The 24,148-nt window shown below is 41.5% G+C and overlaps 2 protein-coding genes across 4 annotated transcripts in view; both read right to left on the reverse strand.

Annotated features, from left to right (window-relative positions):
- Positions 1-24,148, reverse strand: part of MnM (myomesin and myosin binding protein) — a 59,033-nt gene that overhangs the window by 2,524 nt on the left and 32,361 nt on the right. For 2 of the 3 annotated variants that reach the window (XM_086991029.1, XM_022807720.2), the window contains exons 19-28: positions 23,878-24,099; positions 23,438-23,578; positions 23,114-23,311; positions 22,153-22,898; positions 17,484-17,607; positions 17,126-17,255; positions 16,436-16,611; positions 4,374-4,469; positions 1,877-1,940; positions 605-687 (exon numbers count right to left, since the gene is read on the reverse strand). In XM_086991029.1, coding sequence (XP_086847155.1) covers positions 605-687; positions 1,877-1,940; positions 4,374-4,469; positions 16,436-16,611; positions 17,126-17,255; positions 17,484-17,607; positions 22,153-22,898; positions 23,114-23,311; positions 23,438-23,578; positions 23,878-24,099 — 1,980 coding nt within the window. Of the gene's footprint in view, positions 1-604; positions 688-1,876; positions 1,941-4,373; positions 4,470-16,435; positions 16,682-17,125; positions 17,256-17,483; positions 17,608-22,152; positions 22,899-23,113; positions 23,312-23,437; positions 23,579-23,877; positions 24,100-24,148 lie in introns of those variants that run through there. The other variant, XM_022807721.2, reaches the window with a different exon arrangement.
- Cc2d2a (Coiled-coil and C2 domain containing 2A) lies at positions 8,470-14,090 on the reverse strand. Its single transcript, XM_022807722.2, has one exon. The coding sequence runs from the start codon at positions 11,109-11,111 to the stop codon at positions 8,532-8,534; it is 2,580 nt and encodes an 859-aa protein (XP_022663457.1). The 5' UTR covers positions 11,112-14,090; the 3' UTR covers positions 8,470-8,531.

The raw sequence follows: 24,148 nt of genomic DNA on the forward strand, positions 1-24,148 counted from the left end.
TTTATTAACAAATCACACTGAAAAAAAGCGGAAAACTCACTGGTATGAATGAGCTTTTTACAAGGTTTCTCGATCTGCTATTTACACCAGCTGACAAATAATAATGGGCCTACTATGAGGAAAGACGATAGCTTTTGTTATCCACATATCCATAAAGAACACTCAATAACTATGTCAAGTGTATGCGATAAACATAAACCCCACATGTTGGGTCAATAATATTGAGTCTAGCTTTATTTTCTCCATATGTTACTTATGTCCATCTGTAGGACTCGCATCCGGGAATGGTCCTTAGGGTCCTATCTCTGGCCCGACTATTGGTAGCAGGTCAAGCGAGGTTGGTTTGCGTTATCCGTCTATGGCTGTTGTTGTACTAAAGAGCCTGATTCCATTATCCGGTATATCACGGAATATGCAGAGCGGCAAGTACGATCAACCATAAATATCAATTTATTGTTTTTATGGGAAATGCTTAAAACGACTTTCAACGACGCATGTCCCTTCTCACCGTATGAATTCTCTGTTCGATTTCAGTGTCCAACGAGCGTATATAAATAATTAGATTTTATGACTTAAAGTAAGTGCACGCTGGTAGCAAACTTACTCCTTAATTCCGGCAGCTCTTTCACGTTTCTCTGGAGATTTCGCAGAAATGGCACATGATGCGTACGGAACCAGCATACGGGTCTGAAAAGTAATATTTCCCTATCAAAATCATTCTATACAGGTCATAAATACTCAGCAGTTTTTTTTTTAACTTGGGAGAGTGTCAAAACTGGAGACAAACTGAACGTAAGGACGTATAAGCTTTGTGTATAAAATATCTAAATGTCGTATTTTGACTCGATGTGAACATACGTCATTCCGCCAGATTTATCGACCACTAAGCCAACGATCAACCGACAGGTAAGTCGCTCCTTATAGCTAAGTTTTTTTCCTATAATAATTTACCTACAATATTTTGGGGAAAGGGCTCTCAGGACACAGGCAAGCAGCTATCAGGGTACGCTCAGGTGACTATGTTGCTTTACGATTTCGTTTGCCATTATTGTTGGTCCATTCATGATTCAGGCAAGGACGGCCCTCAGCGGCTTCCTCCTACCGTAACGGACCATTGTATGCATTACATGCGTTCGACTGTAGGGGTTAATACAACCTAACCCTGCGTCCTGCCGGCTTCTGGGCGTCTGCTGTTGGTATTGGGCGGTTGTGTGCAGCTGACATTGAATCACTCGATGCATACGTGTAACACAGACAAACGGACAAACATGCATAGATATACGTTGCTCAGTGGTCTGTTTAATAGTCGAGCAGGAACCTAAACACCGAAAACTATTTCGCGCCAGCGGTTGGCTAGCGATCATGGAAGCGACTGCGATGGTGGGGATACCACGAATGATCAGAATCATTTCTACGATTTTGAAGGGAATCTTGATGAAGAAAAAGACCGGTAAGCGCCACAGGCTTGAAAGAGCTAAACAATGTCGTCCCAACCAAACTCAGTGAATAGAGATGGGGTTCGAAGAAGGCTGTTGTGACGACTGGCAGGGTTAAACTACGCCGTACTAGTGCGTTGCGGTAAAAGCTATAAACGTGTTGTCTATTTAGTTTCCTGTTTCACAGTATGTATATATATAATTTAAGGCTATAAAGAAACTGCTGGGCTGGTCTATATAGAAAACAGATCTCTCATTATTGGCTGCTGAGCAGTTAAGTTAAGACCATCTGCCGAGGCAATAGCTCGCAATGACCATTAAATAATTACAATATAACGTGACAGTAAGTGGTTAGGTAGCCTTTAAATTTTTTTCATCTGCAGCTGTTAAACGCGCTTGCCTAGAATAGTGATAAACTTCTATAAGAAAAGCATGCTTACTTTTCAAATAAATCTTCAACGTATTCCGGAAATGGACCTCCTGTTACATCTGGATCGTAGAATCCTGCTCAACCCACAGCGATAAAAATATAAGCATGTTATTAGGTGGGTGGCATAGATTAATAACGCTGGCTTGTGTTTTGACCAACAACCTACTGGCGAGAAGTTGTTCACTAAATCATTATGGGTCACCTTGCTTTGATACCAATTGTAATTTTAGCCAATTTTGAACTCTAATAATATGTAATAATACTATTTCATATAATAAATAAGTAAATAAAATAGGAGCGTTTCCTCCATTCCGGTTATGTTTCTCGTTTTGGCCATATACGTTACGGTGTTCAAAGTAGCTTTCGTAGTCAAATGGATAGCTCATTTTTCTAGAAATGTCAAAAAATTCTCATAGCATTAAAATATTATTTAATCTTATTTTTTGAATTCATTAAATAAACTTTCGTTATATGTAAGCGACAACGTCATGTAAACAACGATTTTCTTCCGGGTGCCATTTGGTTGGTCTCCCCAAAGTGTCTTTTCGTGCCGCCCGCTAGACAACGAGAAATAAGGGCATACGCAGGCATTCGAATATGTCAGCTCGTTCAAGGCCGGCCAACATTTTGGACGAAATACAGATTTCCCCGCAAATCTTCGCGTAGGCATATCTGTTGTCGACGTGCAAGATACATCTTCACCGACGATTTCCACTTCCTTTGATTGCAACAAATGGATACCATTATCAAAATCAAAGCTACCTATCCCTCTTAAAGTTTTTTTTGTGTTTAATTACACGCCAAAATATGACCTTAGTGATTTGTTAATGTTATTTTTATTTCGCTTTTGGGAAATACGTTTTTCTTTTACTTGTTGGTTTCCTAAGGGGGCTGTCGTAAATGCTTTGTGCGAGCAGAGTCGATGCACTGTTATGTTCATATGATGAAATGGTTCTAATATATTCGGTGTCATTGATCCTATTCCTTTTAATCCAAACAAGGAACGATGTACTTCGACACAAACGGTCGGGTATATGTGGTTAGAAGGTAAAACTTGACCGAATTGCGAAAATATCGGCAGCCTTATTTGGGCCTTAGGTGTTACACAGAGTTGAAACCATTCCATCTTTTGGCGCCTCAACCTGGCGTCTACGAGTCAATGCAAAAACTTTCTACTAAGATAGCGTTCAGCTTTAGCTTACGCTGATAGATAAAGTTCGATGGCCGAAATCTATTCGTTCGGGAAGTAGCGTCTTCTAATCTATACATCACGTTTCCGTAAACTGACCATACGATTTCTATCGGCATCGACTTGAAGCCGCAACAGTGGCATATAGACTGCGGTAATATTTAAATGTTTAGTAAGACGGGTTAAGCATCAACGGCTATTATACTGATCTTTAATAGTCTTTTGGTTGCAAAAAAAAAAATACTAGCACACGGGACGTTCAGAACCGGGTCTTCCTTCTTCACAAACAGACCTAAGTAAGCTGGTAATCGCGAAAAAATAATGGCTTTCGTTCGGACACACACTATTTCGTTAGGTCAAGGAAGCAGCAGCCACTGCGCTGTCTGCTTTAGGAATTGCCTGCTATCTGCTTCCTTCCTTACTGAATACCGTTCACCGTGACGTCATGCGGGCATCATTTGCAGATCTGCTTCGCAAACAACATCATAAATCACGTACCACCGATGCGGTCATTGTCACAGCTTCTTTAGGACCACTTCAATGCTCACGGTTGCGCTCAGCAGAATAGTTTCGATATTCAGTTGTATATTTCGAAGTATGCCCCTGTACGACGGCGTGCAAAGCGTTTGAATAGCTTCAGATAACGCTAAAAATGGAATACCGGCTGGACGATACGATCAATCTCTGCTCAAAGTGTGTAAGTTGCCTGTCAGCAATACAAGCACGACCATATGTGTGCTGCAATGACTTACCGTATTGGCGCTGATAGCGAAATTCGATTGAGTTCAAAGATCAACTACTGAATTTTCATTGTATATCCCGTATGTTATGTAATGATACATATTGCTTTTACCAGAAAAAGACCATTTGAGAACAACTGGACCTTAAACAAAATTATTTATATCAGACATTATTATTTTATCAGTGGCATCCACAGAAGAACAGCATTGCCGTCTCCGTTATAGGGCAAATGCAGCTTAGATAAAAATGAACCCTGATCGTGTGGTGTAGAATAATAGTTTTGATGACATCTTCTTGCTTACACCCTTCGCTCTAATGGCTCTATCACAATAGAAATGAATGTCTGAGTAGCCATGGTAAAAAAAATACGCAAGATTATTCATTCTGATCATATTAATTGAGGTAGATTAGATTATTCTACCCATATTGTATTAAGTAATTATAGATAGCGTGAAGATATAGCTTTTCAAATCTTTAAGCGTTATGTTTAGTCTGCAACCGACAAAGATCTGTATACCCGCCAACAAAATAAAAACCAGCCACCGTATCGACGAGGGGCTGTCACCCCGTGACTTACCAAGGGGCAAATTGCAGTCGCGGTTTCTTGTAGATGTCGGAAGGTCCGCCAACGGATCGATGTTGCTTCCGGCGGGCCCTAGCGTAGAAGGCTCTCCTGCAAGTGTGTCGAACAGCACATTAGAGGTGGCGTATTTTGGATAACAGAAGGGCTGCCGCATAAACGAGTTCGAAGAGCGGACTTGTAGTTCGTCATTGGTTTCATCTATATCACTCATTATGACTTAATACGGGGCCTTAGCGGACTGTCGCGTTACACTCTGCTTGACTTACAGACACGTCTAATTGCACTTAGCAATTTTTGAGCTCGGGTACCTGCCGCGTGGCGATCTTCATGCGCGAGCTCGAGGGTCTATCAATCGCGTCCGGCCTAAGAGAGGGCCTTTATGGTGGCCCTTTCTCCAAGACAAAGCACCTTTGGGGAAATGAAGTGAGCTCGCCTAAATATAATTCATTCTGCGGTTTCAACGAATAGTCAAATAATTCGAGAGGTAATTGAACGCCTCCATTTTTCTGTCGTTCACTTTCGATTAAACCTTGTGGTGTAGATTTCGTTTGATCCATGGCCTAATGGATACTGGAAGTAACAAATTATACGATAACTATCTAATCCTTCGTTATGTTATGACATAGAGAATTTTCGTATAAAGGCGTAATTTTCTGTGTTATTATCGACATTCGAAAACTAGCGTAGAACTTAATCATAGATCAGGCACACGTACCAGTCAACGAATATTTAAAGAGTTTTATCGTAGTTCCCTATTGTTCAGTCCTATATCAACTTACTGAAGGATTTCGTCATATGGAAAGCTAGTTCGCGAAAGCTAACGTTATATCTATAGGCGTCAGTTTGCAAAACATTCAATTTTTTGACGCAAGGATCTACATTCATAGATGCAAATAAAAACAAACCACATCATATGGATAGAAGCATTTTACCGATGTTTTTTTAAAGAAAATTTTTCGCTTTCTTGAACAGTGAAGATACGGCGGAAATAGAATTCTGGGGTCAAATATAGGGATTATGCCTTGATAGATCGTATCCTGTCTTACTTTAGATGATATTTTTGGTTATTTTCTTATTATTTATCATAAAAGGGAAACTTTTCATAGTGTGTCACAACGAAGCATTTCTTTAGTAATCAAAACGGATCATACATTAAAAACATTAATAAGTATTATTAAGATATGAGTTGTTTTTTTTTATTATAATCAGACAAGGACACTTAACATCGAATCATCATAGACGCTGATCGGTATCGCCAGTGCTTAAACCATCGTAACACAAATAATGACTAGCAAAATGAGGCCAATAGATGTATAGCGGTCATAGCGCAGTAAGCTCAACCTTCAATCTGCGTAGCCGAATACCCTTCTTGGTCCTATTATGTACATCACTCACTGATTGAAAGAGTTATGAAATTAGATCAATGCATAATCGATAACACCTTTATTTGCACAAAAAGTTTGGAGGAGGGTATATTGTACTATACACAAAAAAGAAAGGCTGAAAATAGGCCATCTCTTCCACAGAAATCTATTACTCACTATTTGTTTGAACGCAATGACAAAATTAAGAACGATGATGCATGTTCACTTAGCTCAAAATTATCAAATCTGCTTTGTAAAGGTCACTGGTTCAGGACGATCCGGTCCTTAAAGAGCATATAGTATAAATAGCACGGTGTGCATATTTCGAATGATACTTGAGCGTCGTGAGCCCAAAACACCCAAACTCCTTGTTACCAATAGGCCAGTTATTCTCTTAATTGTAGATTCATTTTCGTACCTTTTCAGTTCACCATGGTGATGCTGGAGCAGGTCTTATGAAAAGCTTAGCCTTTGCATAGATGGGTCGCTTAGGCAGAATACATTATATTATAATAACATAAAGATTGACGCTTTGTCAAAAAATACTAGAACAGTATAAACTAGGAGACTAACGTTCTACTGAAAGGAGCCATTTTCCTTTTTTGAGCGAGCTGGAAGTTATTTCTCCTGTTGTAATATATAGGAGCTATGTGACGTGAGCGACATGTTTGATCGATCTGTCTATAGAAGATGACCAAATCGAACGCTATTACATATAGCAACGCACAAAACCATAGGGTTTAATTTTGATTAGTTTCGCCGGTTTCTTAACGTCTATGCTAAAACGTATCAATCTGTTTTCCAAATATTTACTCTAACTATTGTGCTACAATTAATTAAGTAAAAAAATTAGCAGAAGACACCATCCAGCATAAGCACAAGTAAGCGTAGTCGCATTTTAATTAATACATGGAAAATATTGACTAACAAAAATAGCCGCTGGTATATTCGATGTTACCGCGGAATACTGCCGTCGCCATGGGTTGACACGTGGGTTGGATTTAATGTATTTTGGCACTTCGTATAACAAACAAATACCGTGTACGTGTCTCAATGGCCTTTGGTTAGAATCAAAGTTGCATTAACAACCTGTTGGAGATGGGATCATTGCTTGTACAGGCATAAACTATAGATGATAATATAGTTTGCTAAAATCTGCCAGATTTATATAAATCTGAATTTAAATTAGACTAAGACTCGGCAAAATAGCCTTCAGAATCACCCTGGAATATAAAATAGGCACTTTTTACTAGCAGGAGACGCTCTAGCTGACGTGCAAGAAAACATCTTCTTAGACAGCATTCAAGATAGAACGTACAACTGGAAAAGCACAGAACTAAGCGTTATGAATAATGGGAATACTTTGTTTCTACAGCACTCCTATTTATAAAATAGGACCCTAGTCCGAGAGTATTATTACTTCGAAAAGTTCGATCCTTATACTTCAACAAGCCTTACCAGTGTAGCTGAACACCATTCTACCAACCGATCACATCGAACAGGATTACACGACACACAAACTTGCTCTTAAGCTTAAAAAAAAAAGAGACGCATGAAATTCTGCTTCGGAGATGAAAATCACTTAAGTACCATGGGAGTAGGCAAGTAAGGCCTAGCTACCTTTCTTCATGCAAAGACTACCTATCCAGACTAGCTTTTCCAATCAATCTGTGCCAAATTATGAAACTTCCCTCAATTTATGCATTTCCGAGTCGGGCGATGAAGCCGGCTCGTCAGGCCAACAAGGCCTTCAGAGCGGTTCGGTGTCCAGACAGGCTGAAGGCGCATTTCTCTTTCACCCGTCTGGCCCCTTTCCACAACGGCACCAACTCGATGTAAAACCACCGTCAGTGACGTTTAGATATGTTTGTGTTTAGCCCAAATATATTACATGTTTGTCTGCGTGTTCGTCCGATCAACGTGCGAGACGTCTTTATAATCAACAATGCGAACTTATATCATTATTTCCATTTTGTCAACACTGGAACTGGACACCCGTTCATTCAGTGCAAACAAAGAATAGAGACAATGTCTGACCCACGATACGATTTTCTGGACAGAACTTCGTTGAATGAGATACTACGCGCATGGGCCTTATAGGTCTTAAAAAAAATATTCCCCTATCTATGCTATTATGGCTATTGTAACAAGAGCATACTTCACGGCCTACAGTGGTACAACGGAATGTATTGAGCATCCCTATAACTGAAATGAACGCTTAGATATGTCAAATTGCTGGCAATAGGAAAAAAATGTATTAATTCTTATGAACTACACCCGAATGATCGTTGTTTGTCGAATGTCAAGGAAACATCGTAGCAACAACAACTGGATAATGCGGTATCCACATAGATTAGATAGTGTAGAGAAATGACTGTAGTTGCTGAGGAAGGCTTAAAGTTATTGCAGTCAAATGAGAGCCAATAAGTAATAATTTCTACTCCCACTAGCTAGAACTACACCCGAGGTCACCGATCAGGGTACGATCAGTTTATAGGCAGCACAATGGTGCTTTGTATGATTTAAGATCCACTCATTGTTCAGTACGCCTTTCTTCATAATTCAAAATACCCCTCACATTTAAAGGAGTTGTGTTCCCTTTCTAATTATTAGAAAATGTAATGGGTGGCATTCTTTATCACTTTACATAGAGAACATAGATAATTCTGGAAGCATAAAGCGATGTTAACAAAAATTCGCATCCTAGAAAGATGTCTAATGTCCAATATGATAATAATATGAATGATTTATTAAACACATTTTCATTGCAGTTGAATCATATCAGCTATTAGAAATGATCTCGGCGCGTAATTGTGGCTACGTAGATCCAGACAGCAAACACCTGGGATGGATAAGCGTGAACGTACGCCGCCAATGCGAACTCGGTACCCTCCTGGCACGTGAGATGCATCCCCGTCGATTTAACGGCATCCGTAACCGCTTTTATGCTTACGAAAGTCATCGACAATGGAAATCCGCTGAGCTTATGGGAGGCTAGTGTGTCTAACAGCGCTTCGGAACCCATTGCGTCCTTCCTTTGCATATGCTCCTCAAATTTTGGAAGTATACTACGGAGCATACGGCAGTGATTCCGGTTCCAGATCGTACGATCTTGTTTTCGCCAGCGCATGATTGACTCGCGAAGATGCGTCTCTAGAGTACTCTCAAGTTTTGAGGCGAGCATCTTGTCAGGCGGGGTATATCGGCACGCATCTGTTTGCAGCGTATGAAGTGGCAGACCGTGTTCACCTCGGAACAGCGGTTTCCACTTGTTCGACTTGTTTAGAACAAATTGAACTCGACATGGCCTTTGGTCATCCTGAATGTTAGCCCAGACATTGTCCTTACTGATGATGCACCCCACACTTTGTAGAGGGGAATTGACATCGGACAACAGGTAGCTTCGGCCCGTAACAGCGTTCCATATCCGATCGTCGAGACCTGTCGCCGCGTTGTTGATTGTGATCACGTACGCTGTCGCGCCCTCTGGTATTCCGTTACCGAGAAGGATGTACGCATTGACTCCACAGAACAGAAAGTAGTTACATAGTAGAATGGCATGCTCCTCCTCGTCGCCCACGAGCACTTGCAAAAATTGTTCACAGGTAGTCCAGATGTCGCGAATTCCGGGAAACAGGATGCTATCCGACACTGTAGGTATAAGTGACACAAACCGTGCGAGACGTTCCATCTTGATTTGCAGCGGATCCGTGTCGAAGAGGAGATCTCTTGGCGGAATGATCGGATTAATGAAACGAGTCATTAGCACCATTTTGCCTTCGATGTTTGCTGTAAGACATCGCACTTCCCTGTTCGGAAATTTAGCGTTTATCTCGTTCTGAAATTTGCTAGCCTTCACGAATATCTCCTCGGGTTCACCGCTCGGTAGCCGTTCTAAGATCATTTTGGGCAATTGGAGTGGCGGTTCAATGGTAATGAAGAGTGACAGCAGAATGAAATTGCTTTGTTCTCCATTTGTTGGCCATTGCTTTGACTCAAATTCATAACCGAACAGAACTGGGGGACTGTCCATTCGAAACGTTCCCTCGATTTTCGAGTTGATGTAGACGGTTGAAAATGGTATTGTTAAAGTACCTAGCCACCGTCGCTCGAGAATTTGATGAATATGGTCCTTTCCGTCTTCGTTTTGTAGATCAACGACAACCTGGTCACAAATATTCAGGTAGATCACATCGCGATTGTCGCCTTGGAAGGTGTCGTTACGAATGGACAGGGTCAGTTGCTGGTTCCATGTCGGATTGGGTCCATCAGAAACGAACGTTGCTTTGGAATTCTGCTGAAAGCTAACCTCTACAAAGGGTCGAACCTGGATAATCGAGTCGTTCATTTGGTTGAAGAGTACGGCCTGCCCGATATTCGGACTGGAAACGCGACGTTCGACGTCGGATCTTATTGGCACATTCGTGGCACGCAGGATCGTCACAATTAATTCAGCGTTAGCAAGGTCCGACTTGCCTTGGATGATCGAAGAGGTAAGGACCTTCTTTCGTTCTTTTCGTCGCGGTCGAAGTGGTCGTCTTGGCATTGTGACTTTGAGCATGCTCAGGCCTATACTTGTTATACCTGGTGCTTTGTCCTCAATTAGAATACTCTCTAGAGTGGTGTGATGCTGCACTGTTTTCCGATATTCAGCTACCAATTCACGCAGTTTATTTATTACAGTGCTTTGCGCACATTGGAAAGATTCAACGTCACCAAGTTCCTCAGAATCCCCAGCATCGCCCTTCGTTTGATACTCTCTTAGATAGAGTGGAATCAACGTAGTGATATCTTTCATAGGCGCGCGAACTTTTTCTCGCAACGACATGATGCTAAAGCGATCCTCTATGCTCAGCTCTCGCTGAAGCAGGAACTCATCCTTGAACGGCTCCAAGCGGAGGCTCGGTCCGTCGAGTCCATCCAATAGGTTCACCTGCCGCTTGTTTTCCTCCAACTCTGGAGCGATATCGTTATGGCTAATTTTGTAGGCGTGATAACGATTTTCAACTTGAGGCCTCACAGTTTTGTGACGGTCACCGAATTTACGCTTTTCTGTCACCAGTAATTCTTCAAGATCAGTGACGTTTTGCCGAATCGGTTTACTGTACACTGATATCTTCCAGCTCTCTACATTGAAGTCTTCAGTTTCATTTTTGCTTTTAAGGCTATCGGATCTAGAGTCGCTGAGGCTATCCTTTTCGGGTTTCAGATGTGTTCCGAGGAAAAAGACGATTCCATTGTTTCGTTCTGTCGCCAGCGTGAAGTCCAAATCCGGCATCGCTTTCGATTTTTCACTTAAAGATCTGAGGCCATTCACTGCTTGTAAACGACGTCGAACCCTCTGCTGTAAAATTCGTCTTGTTTCCATAGCTTCTTTGAGTTTGTTCGATGTTTTTGGTTTGTCTTCAAACGAAAGCAGTAAATGAAACGCTAGTTATGGCGTTGTAGCGGGATTAGCGGGTCGGATGCGCTTCGGACGGCTGCTCGCCTCGTATGTGCGTGAGGGTTATTGGTAAGGCCACATCGAAAGGAGGCTATGTTTGTAACAAGCGCTGTTTCCATAGCAACGTGTCGACAGTGGGTCAATTCGTCAGCCAGCCAACCAAAAGCAAGATGTGCTTCCGAAGTTTGCGACCCACAACTGGCTTGAACAAACAAAGTTTCTGCTGTGGGACAGTTACTTAATTTGTAAAACTACTTCATGTACTTGATCGTTTGTTCTGACCCTTTCAAGTGTTGCATTGTTTGATTTCAATACGCACACTGTTATTTTTACTGTAATTTTTTGTTGTGGTTTTTTCATCAAAACGTTATCGGAATTTATTAAAACGCATGAGATGTATGCTAGACTAAAATATTAGAAACTTTCTCGAACTCAAATGATCGTATTGCATAACACCTTTGAAGATGTAAAGGGTTCAAGTTCGCTTATTTCAAAACTAAACATATCCAAAGGGCCAATGTAACTGCTTATAATAGGAAGCTAACGTTTCCCATTTTCTTCTATAAAAAAGCCGGTTCGAACCACCGAAGAGTTTGTTCTTTCATTCACTCTATTCATTTATAATAGTACACGCGTAAATATTTATTTCAAGTCAAGTTATAATCTAAAATTAATGGTCACATGATGCAGGCCCACGTGTGCTCGATGTAACTTTTCGATCAGAACGATTCATTAGAGAGATTAAGAATCATTCGTAACGGACAGATCTTTTCTCAGTAACAATAAGATCCAAAAGAAAAGTTTACATCCGATTGGTGTGTACGTATGAAATACAGTGGCCCTATGTATAATTCAACTCACACATCCGTGTCTGCCTCCTCCACGACCATTGAGCAGTGGCCATCTTGTTTTCTCAAAATAGGAATATTTTGGTAACATTTACAGATTGGTGGGCACCCAGACAGATAGATAGATAGATAGCTTGACAGATCATCTACGATGCAACCCAGAGCCGGATAACCCGGTATATTCTGATTTCTTTCTTATTTTTTCGCGGCCCAGAGTGACAATTGCGTTCTGAACATCTTTATTATACAGGAATAAACGTATCATGACACACTGTCAAAAGGTGACATATTAAAGTCACTCTGCTGCGAGCTTTTTCCCTTTATTTGAGTACACCTTGTAAGCCGCTATAAATTCAACCGTTTATATATATTAGTACAGGCAGGCTTAAATAGCTCCATTCCCAATGTATCGACCTCATTCAGTTGTTTGCGCTATAATTAAGTTATAGGTATTTTGGTTTGTTGTATAATACGACGTTTATATTACGCACGTGTTGTAAACTGGCGTCATTTATCACAGCTCAATGTCAATACATCACCGTATGCATGCCCCAACGGCAATATCTCTATTTGGCCTACGCCATTTTTGTCTACAGTCGAAGCGTCTTTGAAGCTTTGTTGTTCAACAAACTACCGACGCCTCTAAGCGAACAATTGACAAACGTACGAACGAAAATATCCGTATAAACATACTTGAAAATCATTCACTGATCAAAAATAAATGAGGTAATGTTAGGGTCGCCTCCGAAAGATTGATCAGTAAAAAAAAAAAGAGTACTCCGCACGTATGCACAGGTGAAAACATGTTGAAGTTCTGTTTATATTATTGACAAGCCTCCGATTCGCGGAAAATCAATGTACTGTATACGTTCAAATCGTTTGGATGAGCCATATAAGATGCGCCCTATGTTTGTAGCCTGTTTTATCAAACAACACGACAGGGTGTGTACCGAACCTATTCGACGGAGCGAAATGATATCCATTAGATTTCAACGGTCAAGGCTAAGCTAGGGGTGGAAACACAGGCCGTTCAGCTATGGAGTTTTGACCAGTTTTAAGGTGGCGTTAGGCGAAAGAGCTTGCGACGTCTCGAAAGGTGGTAAATAGTCGGGAAGTAAAATGTAATAAATACATCGACGAGCGCAGTGGCAAAGAAGACGAGCGCTCGAAGACATAATCTATACGCATCCATTGTATACACAATCGTCGTTGTGCTTGTGCTGTTATGGCGGATGGTCCCGAATTGTGTTTTGCTAACCGAGAACTGCTGACTAAGCGATTATTGCTGAGTAACAGCCGTTCCCGTTTCAGCAGCGGCTGGTGCAGTTCGTAACAGTTCAATAAGGTGGACAACTATGGGTGCTTCGGGGCAAAGGCCGACTGGCCTGACAGCCCAACCCTATCGAACCTAATGGTAACAAACATCGAAAGCCAGAAGGGAGACGCTATGAACATTTATGTTTTCGCCGCGACAACTAATTGCGAGCTCAAGTCCTCGCTAAAACGAGAAAAATTATAAAACTTCAGGTTACGCTTACTAAAAATTGAAGGTAGGGGAAGACACGACGGTAAGTTCAACTAATAAACACAACAGATATAAAAAAAAAAAAGATAATGATTATGAGGCAGATAGTAGGTTGAATAGTCGTATGTAGGTAATAATATTCAATATGACAAATCAGCTCGCTAACACTGTAGTAGAGACAAATAGACTGCTTGAAACGAGAGATTTAGATGGCCAACGAGTTCAGGACTAGAAGAATGCAGGAGTCTACAAGCGTTCTTTTACATGCACACATACTGGATAAAAAAAAAAAAAAAAAGGAAAAAAGGAGCTGAGGACTAAGCGATACAGTAACTGATATTTCGTCGCATACACAGGAAGAGCAATTGAGGTGTTCCTTTGACACGTCGCGGTACGATGGAGATACGTTCCGATAAGGCAAACCTAAACAGATGCAAACATTGGAACTCTGGAACATTGGTTGAGTTGCAACAATGTAGCCGCTTGCTACATCGAGAGGCCTCAAGAGCTTCAATAGATAAAGTCAACCATATGCTTTAAATACTGTACTTCTTTGGGTTACCGTTGCACAAATGTTGTGTACTGAGTAATACTCAGTGTACAAATGCAAGCTATCCCCAAACAATAATCACAATATGGACCGTCAAGACATGGCCCTAACAAATGTCACTGTTTTTCTCTCACAAGGAGCTCTATAATCGATTACGACGAAAGTCATGAAGGGCACGTCGACATGGTCTCTCTAGCGGCGGCATAGGACCGTGCACTCGATGTCGGTATAATAAAAGACAAAACTTTGATAGTATGTATACATATATATCACTTCCCTTAAGATGCCTAGCCGGTTTTACTGACATTCCAATGAATCAAATCGAACCATTTCGGCTGATAATAATTATAAGCCATCATAACAGCTGAACAGTTCTAGCATTTCAGCCAAACTGATTTATATAGACATATATACATGTGTGTATGGCTGTCTAGTCGATTTTCCTTTTATAATAAAATAGGGTCCGCGGGACCTATACTTCCAAAGAGCAGGTTTGCAGTGTTCACAGTAATTGGTTCCCGTCGAAACAATCATCATACTGAAAAGTTCCAACATAAACTAGATCCTTCAAAGCGCTAACATGTAAACAGACAGGTCCATATATATGTACGCCCGACGTTGTACTCTACTATTATTTCTTGTGTCGTAAATCATACGAGTGAGCCTTTGACGACAGCAGTCGTATGGCCAACGCGATCACAATAAATCTGCCTACGCTACCTAACCTGTACCGCAGAGCTGTCGTTTACTGAGGTTTTCTTTTTTTGCCCAACATTTACACGTCTTTCTACGAATCGGGCAAAAGGGGGCGGCACAGCGATGCTGTAAGCATTGCCTTCGTTGTAAAAGCCCGGAATAAAAGACTCGTCCTGCAGCAGCGTCGGACAGGCCTGTCATTATGCTTTTTCGCACAGCGAAAGAGAGGCCTGCTGTTTTTTCTATCGGTCACGTTCGTTTGCAACAGCTTCAAGGCAAGGAAACGCTTGCCCCATAGGTCTGTTCGCTTATAAAATTGTTCTTTTTCTGCTCTGTTAGTGGGTGGCCTAGTAGGGCCTGAACGCTTAGCTCGGCTCGACTAAAAACAGCGTTAAACAATGCGCTCAGAGAATGATGAGAAGAAAGGACGCACTAAATACGAAACCAAATATTTTAATCCTCCGATGAATCTAACTAGAGACGCAAGGCATGTCGATAAAATTAAATGTTCGCGATTTTTTTTGAAGGCCTTTGTTAAATATCCGAAATCGGTCACGGACGCTGAAGAGCACCCTTTTTTTGCCTCTTGACCTAAAGAAATGATTGTTTTATTTGCGAATTCGCAATGCATCGGCAGGCCGGTCATTTTATAGGTGACGGTTTATTAGGTTGCCCTTGAAGGGTGCACGAACATGATTACGTCAGCACTGTGTATCTTTTAATGCCAGTGCCTTGTACTATCAGACTTTGAATACTGTTTTTACGGAATCGAAGCTTTGGCTTGTATGCGAATTTGGTCTGGCGATTGGCAACGCTACGATTTGCTTATTGGTCACCTGGCTATGTATTGATGATGGTCTTAAACATTTTTCATTTAGAACAATGTGGTGGGAGGGTGCACGACTAGAGGTGGCCGGTATGAAATGCACGTTCTATTAATTATTTCCTGCGGAAGATCATTAGCTTAAGAGATTCATCGTGATCCAATCGTTTAGCCTATCAATGGATCAATATTGGGCGATTTGGAATTGCTGTTAGAAGCCTGTGTTTTAAAAAATTCGCGAAAGTACAACTGGTAGAGTAGGACAACACAAAATCGTTTTTTGGATGAGCTTAGCTGTCAAAGACCCGTTCGGCAGCTTGTGTAAATTTTGGCCTTATTATAACCTTTAACATGGTTATGACACTCGATCAGGGCAGGCTTGGTATTCAGTGTAATTTTTCGTATCACTGGTTAAGGACACGTGGTTTTATTAAACGAAAGCGCCGACCGTAGTTTGTCATAGGTTTACAGGCTCCGACTAACCTGTTAAGGACTCAGAGTAGTGCCTATTTAGTTTTGGCACCAGTCACTGTTTATATCTGTAATAATTACTCTTCTATCTATTAGTAATTGAATAATGACGACGGTTAGTATTCGGGTTAGCTCAGCCAATAACATTTTGCTTGTTTTGAGCTACTCAATTTACGCGTGTTAATCGAGTGTTCACATGTTTCTGTGCGTTGCCCATAAATGTAACGTTTTTAGCCCACGCATCGTCTGCAGTCTATGTACTATGCTGCAGGTTCGAATGACTGTTTCTCTTCTATCTTGAAAGCTCTGTTTTCCCTTCGGTGAGAATTAACTAACCTATTTGTCGGAGCACGATTGTTGCTGCGGCCCTTCCAAGCCGGTTGCTTGCAACACACGTATAAACTCCATAGTCAGCTTCACTTGGACGGAATACCTTCACGTGGCATACGCCTCCTCTCAAAAATGTAACGTCACGATGAAGATCTGTGCGGATACGATCTTCACCGAGATAGCTAGCGAGTTGGAAAGACAATTTCGTTAGGTAGAAGACACGTATCCAGTTCGTGACAGCTGTGAAAATCACTAAAATAACGCGATGATTTATTCGTAACTTTCATTTTGAGCGAGCAGTTGGTTCATATCAACGTATATGTCTGTTTGACGATCTGCCGTAAAATTCGCGTACTTAAACGCATAACAGTCATCTTTCGGACGAAGGCGGGTGATAACTGAATGGCTCGTAAGTTCGTTCATACTACCGGAAATAAGCAAGCAGCTGAGAATATACTGGGGTTGTTGTTTCATAATATAGTAAAATTATAATTCGCAATACTATAGAGCTCATATGGCCTTTATTTTTTGAGTGGCGTGATTTTGAATCTCGCGGTAAAAGGACTATGGGGGGTTTAAACAAAACAAGCCTTACGAATGCCAGGACAGATTTTCATTACGCACAGTACAGAACAAAGCAAGCATACTGATGATATCGAGTGAAGAGCGTAAAAACGTTTGCCAAATCCTACCCACACGTGTATCGAAGGTAACGGCCATCCAGCGACGCGCCAGCGAAGTTCTGCAATTTCTGCACCCGTTGTCACCTGAACAGTTTCAGTTGCGCGCCAAACAATCGGACGCTCCGGACTTTCCTCCCTGCCTCCTATCAAGACACAGACCATCGCTTAGTTTTCACCGAAAAATATATACGACTATTTTGCGTGCAGTCCGTTTCGCTGTTGAGACGCTTTGATTGGATATTTTAGCAGCTGAAATCTGATCTAATACTAATAAACAAAAAAAAAAACAAAAACTTGAATAATTATGAAATTATAATTCACGAGCGTGAAGAAACGCGCGCAATTAAAATACGATTTGTTTTGTTATATACCTGTAACCCGCAGGTAAGCAGATGTTGTGCAATGACCGAACCGATTCTTGGCGACGACCGAGTACTCTCCAGTGTCTGTATTTTTTGCGTTATAAATCTCCAGCGTGCACAGACCGAAGTCCAACTGCAAGCGACGTATACGCATATATTAAAGAACATGGAAGGTAACCCTGCATTGAAATTTGCTAGTACTGACATTGCAATAATAGACGGGTTCGATAGACGAGTTAGCCCGTTCAATACATGAAGACCTTTCCAGACGTCTGTAGCCCCGACATCTGATAACTTAATTCTGATACTACTAATGTCTCTTCAAAAGTAAGTCACAGGTAATCACTCTCTTGGTAATATCTGCGAAAATAGCCCCTGAAACTATTTGTTACCCCTGAGACAGTTTAATGTACTAAACGGCTATTCATTATTAAGGATCTAAGGTTTGAAGACTATTTCATAAAGCTTTAATGTTAGTCTACGATTACCAGAGGCTTGAATATGTCGCGCTTTCAGGTCATCAGAAAAAATGCGTGCTAAGGGCAAGGTGCTACGCGGGAGATGCGGATGACCAGGACATCGGCAGGAATTCGATCGAATTACCACAGTCCACCTTGCGATAACCGTCCATTATCCGAACGCCTAAATGTTACCGAAAAAGAAATCGAGTTCCAGAAATGACCTTTTACAAGTTTCTACGAGACCCTCGAGCCTATTGCTTGCGCTCGTAGATAATTGGATTGAAGGGATAAACGAGAGTTACATGAAGACGCATGCAAGATGTCGCCTGGATTTTTTTACTCGAGTTTAGGCCGAACGGAATGGCGAATACAGCCCGAAAAGGGGAAGTGGTATAAAAAAAAAAAAGAACAAGAATGATTTCTGAATGTCTACCTGCATCATGTGCATACAGATGGTGTTTACCATAATAATAAGACGTTGCATCATACAAGCGTGATAACTGCGTGCGATCGTAGACATACAATCGCGGCAAGGAAATTCGGCGATAGCAGTGAAAACAAAATGTCAACCGTTTGATTCACGTCCGTAATCAACGTTGCCAGTAAGAGCACCTAGTGCCAGATTTCGGATAGGACACTGTCATTTTCATATCGGAAACAAACCCATAGATGAATGCCTAAGGACCAAAGGACATATTGAACGTAGCCAGTGTGTAGTAGAAAAAAAACTGTTTTGGAACGACCGGATGCCGAGTCCTGTTTGGCCGAAGGCGAAACTGTGTTAACCGCAACGCATCATATGCTCGCTGCGACAAAGACCGATTAATGAAGCCGCGAAAAGCGTCCTCCGGAACGAATTCGAAATATCCACAGAAACTACAACAGTAGATTATACTAAGAAATCGAAATTAGGCGGCGGTTTCATCAGATCAAGGTTTCCAGACGACGACGACGACGTCATCAGCGCAAGCAAGGATTACCGCCTCAAGTTAATCTCGATCCGTTCGTCAGCAATCATATAGGCATACCCGTCACAAGTAGCTGTCGGCACGTAGCTTTGAGGTATTTAGATTGTGACTGCTGCACACTGTTATGACGATGCGATGTAACAGCGATGTAACTCTACAGAGTAACATTGCATGCATCTCCGTCAGCAACTATCTATAGAGCCCACGTAACATGCCTACTGGGCCCTTGGTGATCGTTTATGTCAACTAGGGCTTGATAACGCTTTCTCCGTGCACGCTGACTGCTTATTAGCCCGATAATTAATATTATCGAGAAAAATCAACACTGCTACTGTAAAGCATAGCGAAGTGCTACCGAACTGACTGAGTTTTAGACGGCATAGAAATCTGAAACTGTAGAATGTAACGAAATGAGAAGGTGCTTACTTATCAACGATTCATTTCCTGAAAAGTAGGTCAACTTTGATGATGTGCTTGATAGAATTTCTGCCCATCGCGACGTGAACGGGTTTGTCGACGGATCCTGATCGGAAGCAACTTCAAGATGACGTTCAGAGAAAACAATCGAATTTACATAGATCTTCCTTTACTACAAACTTTATACAGTTAAAATTTTATCCAGGTGCAACATCACTAACGTAAGCTCCCTTGTCCTTCTTCACCGTCCCCAAAGTAATATAAAAGAGATTTCCATCGTATGCTTTTCTTTTTATGCACTTCCAGAAAAGGTCTAGCGGAGTTACTGCGCATTATGCGAAAAATCATTCGACGTTACGTTGCCTGAAGAACAGCCGCTGACCGAAGTGATCCTTCAATAGTAACGCGAAGGGGTGGAGCATCTTGCTGTAACCAAATGTTTTGCAAACTTTCTTCAACGATTTCGGGTAGAAAAATGCTTGAGATCATATTCGGTACCGAACAAAATGCCTTCGTCCGACGTAACGCAGCCGTTTGCCGCTTCTTTGAATCGTAAACACTTTTCGTGTATAGCTGGGAAATTCTCAGTCTACGACAAGCTAACAAACTTAAGAAAAAGACCTGCATCGCCAAAGCAGAGATAAGGTAGACGTACGTGGAAAAGTGGCCAGAAAATAGGTGAAACGAATAGTTACTATAAAGGAAGCCAAGGAAATTTACCTTATTCTGGCGAAATCGGTAAAGTTCGCGATACCGAAAGATTTATGTGAATACATTAAGCTGTTTTTCCTGGCGTCATTTTCCCAAAGTTACTCCCAATCCGATAGTGGTCGCTACATTACTACAGAAGTACGAAGCTGTTCGGTGGCTGTCATGTTTTGCGCCATGCTGGAGCCATGTTTGTGTGATCTTCGGCTGTTTATTTTAAAAATGAAACTTTAAACACGCAGTCCGGGAGTGTTGCGCATCGATCGAAATATCGTGCTTATGCCAATTTAGTAAAAGCTAGCCGACATGCGTGTGAGTCCATCGAACAGACCATTTCTGGGATGTGTGTCATCAGTCGCGTATCGCGTCCGTTAGGGTCGATACATAATCAATCAGTGAATAGTGCTTAGAAGAAGATTTCAAGCGTAGCACATTGGGAACAAGTGATTTTACATAAAAGTAAATTTAATTCTTAATAGAAACCTCTTTGTGTTAGCGAATAGTGGCGAACAATATGAAACGCTAATGGAGTCCCCCAATTAACTTTGTTTAATTGAGCAATACGTTACGCATCACAACTACATATTCAAGCGTAGCGTCGCTGGACGCTGAATTTCTTAAAACATGCAGAGTACGTCCAGTCCTTTGCACGTCCAGAAATAGCCACCCACAAGCCAAAATACCCAAGAGAATAAGACATAACAGAAAATTGTTTGTTTAGTATAATACGCGACAAAGTAAATAAGCTCTGGAAGAGTGCTGAAGCTATACAAATAAAATTCGAGATTTCAAACTCTTAGTATCAGCCCATCTGGAAATTACCTTTACTTAACTAAACTTTAAGTCAAAATATGAAGCTGTTACAGGCGAACACGGCGGGCGTTCACATTCTATAACTTTCAAGTTAATGAAACCGAAACGATGTTCTTAGAAAAAGTGTTTTATTTTATTTTTTGTACGTTTGTCCCCACCGGTTTCTGTATAGCCATGTATCTATCATTCGCGTTTCCATATATAATTTTTCCATCTAGGCTTTCTAAAAGCAAATTCATAATGAACTACACTCGCTCATCCCCCTTTTTAGGGCACAGACAGCCCCGTAGTCATACGGAAATAGACTGCGAAGGTAAACAGGATAAGACCAACGCTTTTGCTCAACCCAACAAGTAACTGAGGCATGACAATGAAGCCTGTTATTGGCATCATGTAACACGACTGCATGCTTTTGATTGTTGCCAAAACGCTTCACGTATCTTTTGAAGTCAGCGAGTTCTATGTTCGGCGAGTATCTCATAGCATAGTGACAGGTGTTTTTTCTCGTCTATTAGAAATATTACTATATTTATAGTTAAATCCGAACCTGTCCGATTCTGTCGTTAAACTCGATTTCTCTCCAGCGCTGGCAGCGGAAATAGAACCATGATTTGTTTATAGCGACTATATGCTCCATGCGGCTTATTATACATTAAAGTTTCGCAAATTATGTAAAAGGTATCACATGCAAGATCCGGAGTCAATTCAGGAGGATCCACTCAATTTTTAGCATATTACATGTGAACTGCCAGTTTTGGTCGATAGACCCTTAGATATTTTACGACTGCTTTCGCAAAACGCGTCCTCGATTGCGACAGTGCGTTCTTATATTTTGGGTCCCGATATCTAGTCACCTAATGTCTTCACTAATCTTTTATAAAGTCCCCCAACGCTGCGGTCTTCGGGAGAGAAAAACTTCGTTCACTAGCAGCTCGAAATTCAAGAGCCTAGTATGCTTAAAGTTATTAGACTGATATGAATGAAGATGAAAAGTGCCGATCTGGCTGGCCAGTTATAGAAATGTAATTATTAAACCTCGATGATTGGGCTTTAAGGCAACTTACCCCTACCGAGTTTAGTACATTCAAAGCAAACCGTACTGCTAACCAGTATAAGAAAGTCAAAATGTTCATCCAACTGGGTGGTTTACAAAATGGCTGTATGCATTTCTCCAATGAAATGTCGTACGGGAAATAGCCGGGGTTCCCAATTAAGCCTCTAATTCTAACGCACTCTATTTAATTGACTTTAACCCTCTAGGTAGACCTTAACTGCTTCTGTTACAGTTACTGATTGCTCCTCATAACTTACCATGCTCACAATGAAATGCCGATTTTTCAGCTTTAAAGGGTTTCCATTTTGGAACCAGCTGATTTGTGGACAAGGGTCGCCATCGATGGCACAGCTAAGCTTGACGCGGCAGCCGACTTGAATAAGCCGGTTCTGTAGATGGCTAATGACCTTTGGTGTCGTTCCAGACATTTTGGTACCATAGTGGGTAACAGTTGCTTTCCTCGCTATCGACAATTCGCTTTCCGAACTGCTTGGTGAGGGCAGACTAAATATGCTTCCTGTCTTCTCAGCGTAAAAACGTTTTTTCGCTGCAGCAGTATGTTGCTTGTCGGCTTGATTTTTCTTTTCGGGTGCTTTCCACTCGATGAAAAACTTTGGGAGAACTCCAGTATAGTACGCTTGATAAGGATTATTGTAGAGCTCGGCCTGTTGACCAATTTCGCGTGAAAGCTGCTGAGAGCTCTCTTTCATACCGTTGCTACGATATTCTACGCCCTCATCACTGCCGTGGTCTAAAATTTTCTGTAGTGACTTCAGGTCCCGTTCGAGACTGGCCATCTCCATTCCAAGTCCGTATTCTAACGATTCAATTCGTTGCTCCCGGTCGTCATATTCGCGTCCGATGAAGTCTTCGAGGGAGGCAATGTCCGAAATTGAGGAACAGTTCGACTCGGCATGAGCCTGTGGACTTCGCTCCAATAGTTGAATACAATTGTCAGTAGCATTTGCAGCCTTGCTTAGAGATGCTAGTAAGCGATCACTTGCTATTGTATACAAAGAAAATTACATTTAGAGTTTGCTGTTTTAATTTGGCTCTGTGGAAGGGTCACGACAAAGGGGAGCGAGCATCAGGGGTTATTGATGATGGCAGAAGTCATGGGCTTCATTGATGAAAAAGAGTTGGAGTCATGTAAATTAATCAAGTCATCTATAATGCTTTGGCAGGAGATCATGACCAGTAATATGGACGAAATCGTACCTTCAGAAACAGGATCCTTTAGCGATATCTCATCGATTTCGTGGATGTTTTCCAGTATGGAAGCTCTTCGTTCAAAGGCAATGAGAGGGACTCCGTCCTTCACTTCAGGCTGTCTACCATTTTTAGCAACGTGCAGGTGACTGGGTTCGGTGAGAACCTCAGCTAATTCTTCGCGAACTCTAATGTCTTCCAGACATTCTACAAATGTTTGAAGGAAAAATAGTAGGTCATAATCATTGAAAATTGAGGATTATAAATGTTCGGTCATTTTCCAAGTAATACTTAGTTTTAGTTCTAGTAAAACACGTCTCAGCCTTGACGAACCTTCATCATCAGTAATTTCGGCAACACTGTCCGCATACGAGGTCCTCCTTTTTCCGTTGGCATCAGCGTCAGCAGCACCGATCGGCATAACTGTTACTTCATCTTCACAAATCTCTTCCACGACGTCCTCGAATCCTTGCCCTTCGGAATAGGACATGTGTTGCAAAACAAAAAAAAAGCTGTAAAATGTGGACAAAAATGGTATGCTCAGCACACTCAGTAGAATGCAATTGTGTTTTCCAGCTTATAGATTGTGGTTTTAACGTTAGGGGTCACTCGTGTTAATTCTAGTATAAGATCAAAGACAGTTATACGAGAAGGTGGGAGAAAAACTGTAAAAAGAAAAGAAAAACGCAGACTGAAATCAAACTACTTTAACAAATAACCACTTTCAAACAACTTCATATATATTCGCTCATTGCAAAAATATCTAAATTTACCGTTTGCCTCTATGACTGTCATGACTGGGCTCTCTGACGTAGATGAGATTCCCACAGGACCTGTCAGAACTTGTTGGGGTAGAACTTCAGATGGCCTAGGCACGAGATTCATTTCTTCGGCTTCCGCTAACGAGCTAGCCTGAATCGTCAGGCTCTGATGAGACATCGGACTCGGGTGTGAAGCCGGAGTCCGTTGTACGACTGTAGCATCATGTTCAGAACCTGCGATATATTGCCAGATGAAAGGATTCGTCCTGAGATGAAGATACGT

This window comes from Varroa destructor, unplaced genomic scaffold (genome assembly GCF_002443255.2).
Source record: "Varroa destructor unplaced genomic scaffold, Vdes_3.0 BEIS01000005.1, whole genome shotgun sequence".
NCBI classification, from domain to species: domain Eukaryota; kingdom Metazoa; phylum Arthropoda; class Arachnida; order Mesostigmata; family Varroidae; genus Varroa; species Varroa destructor.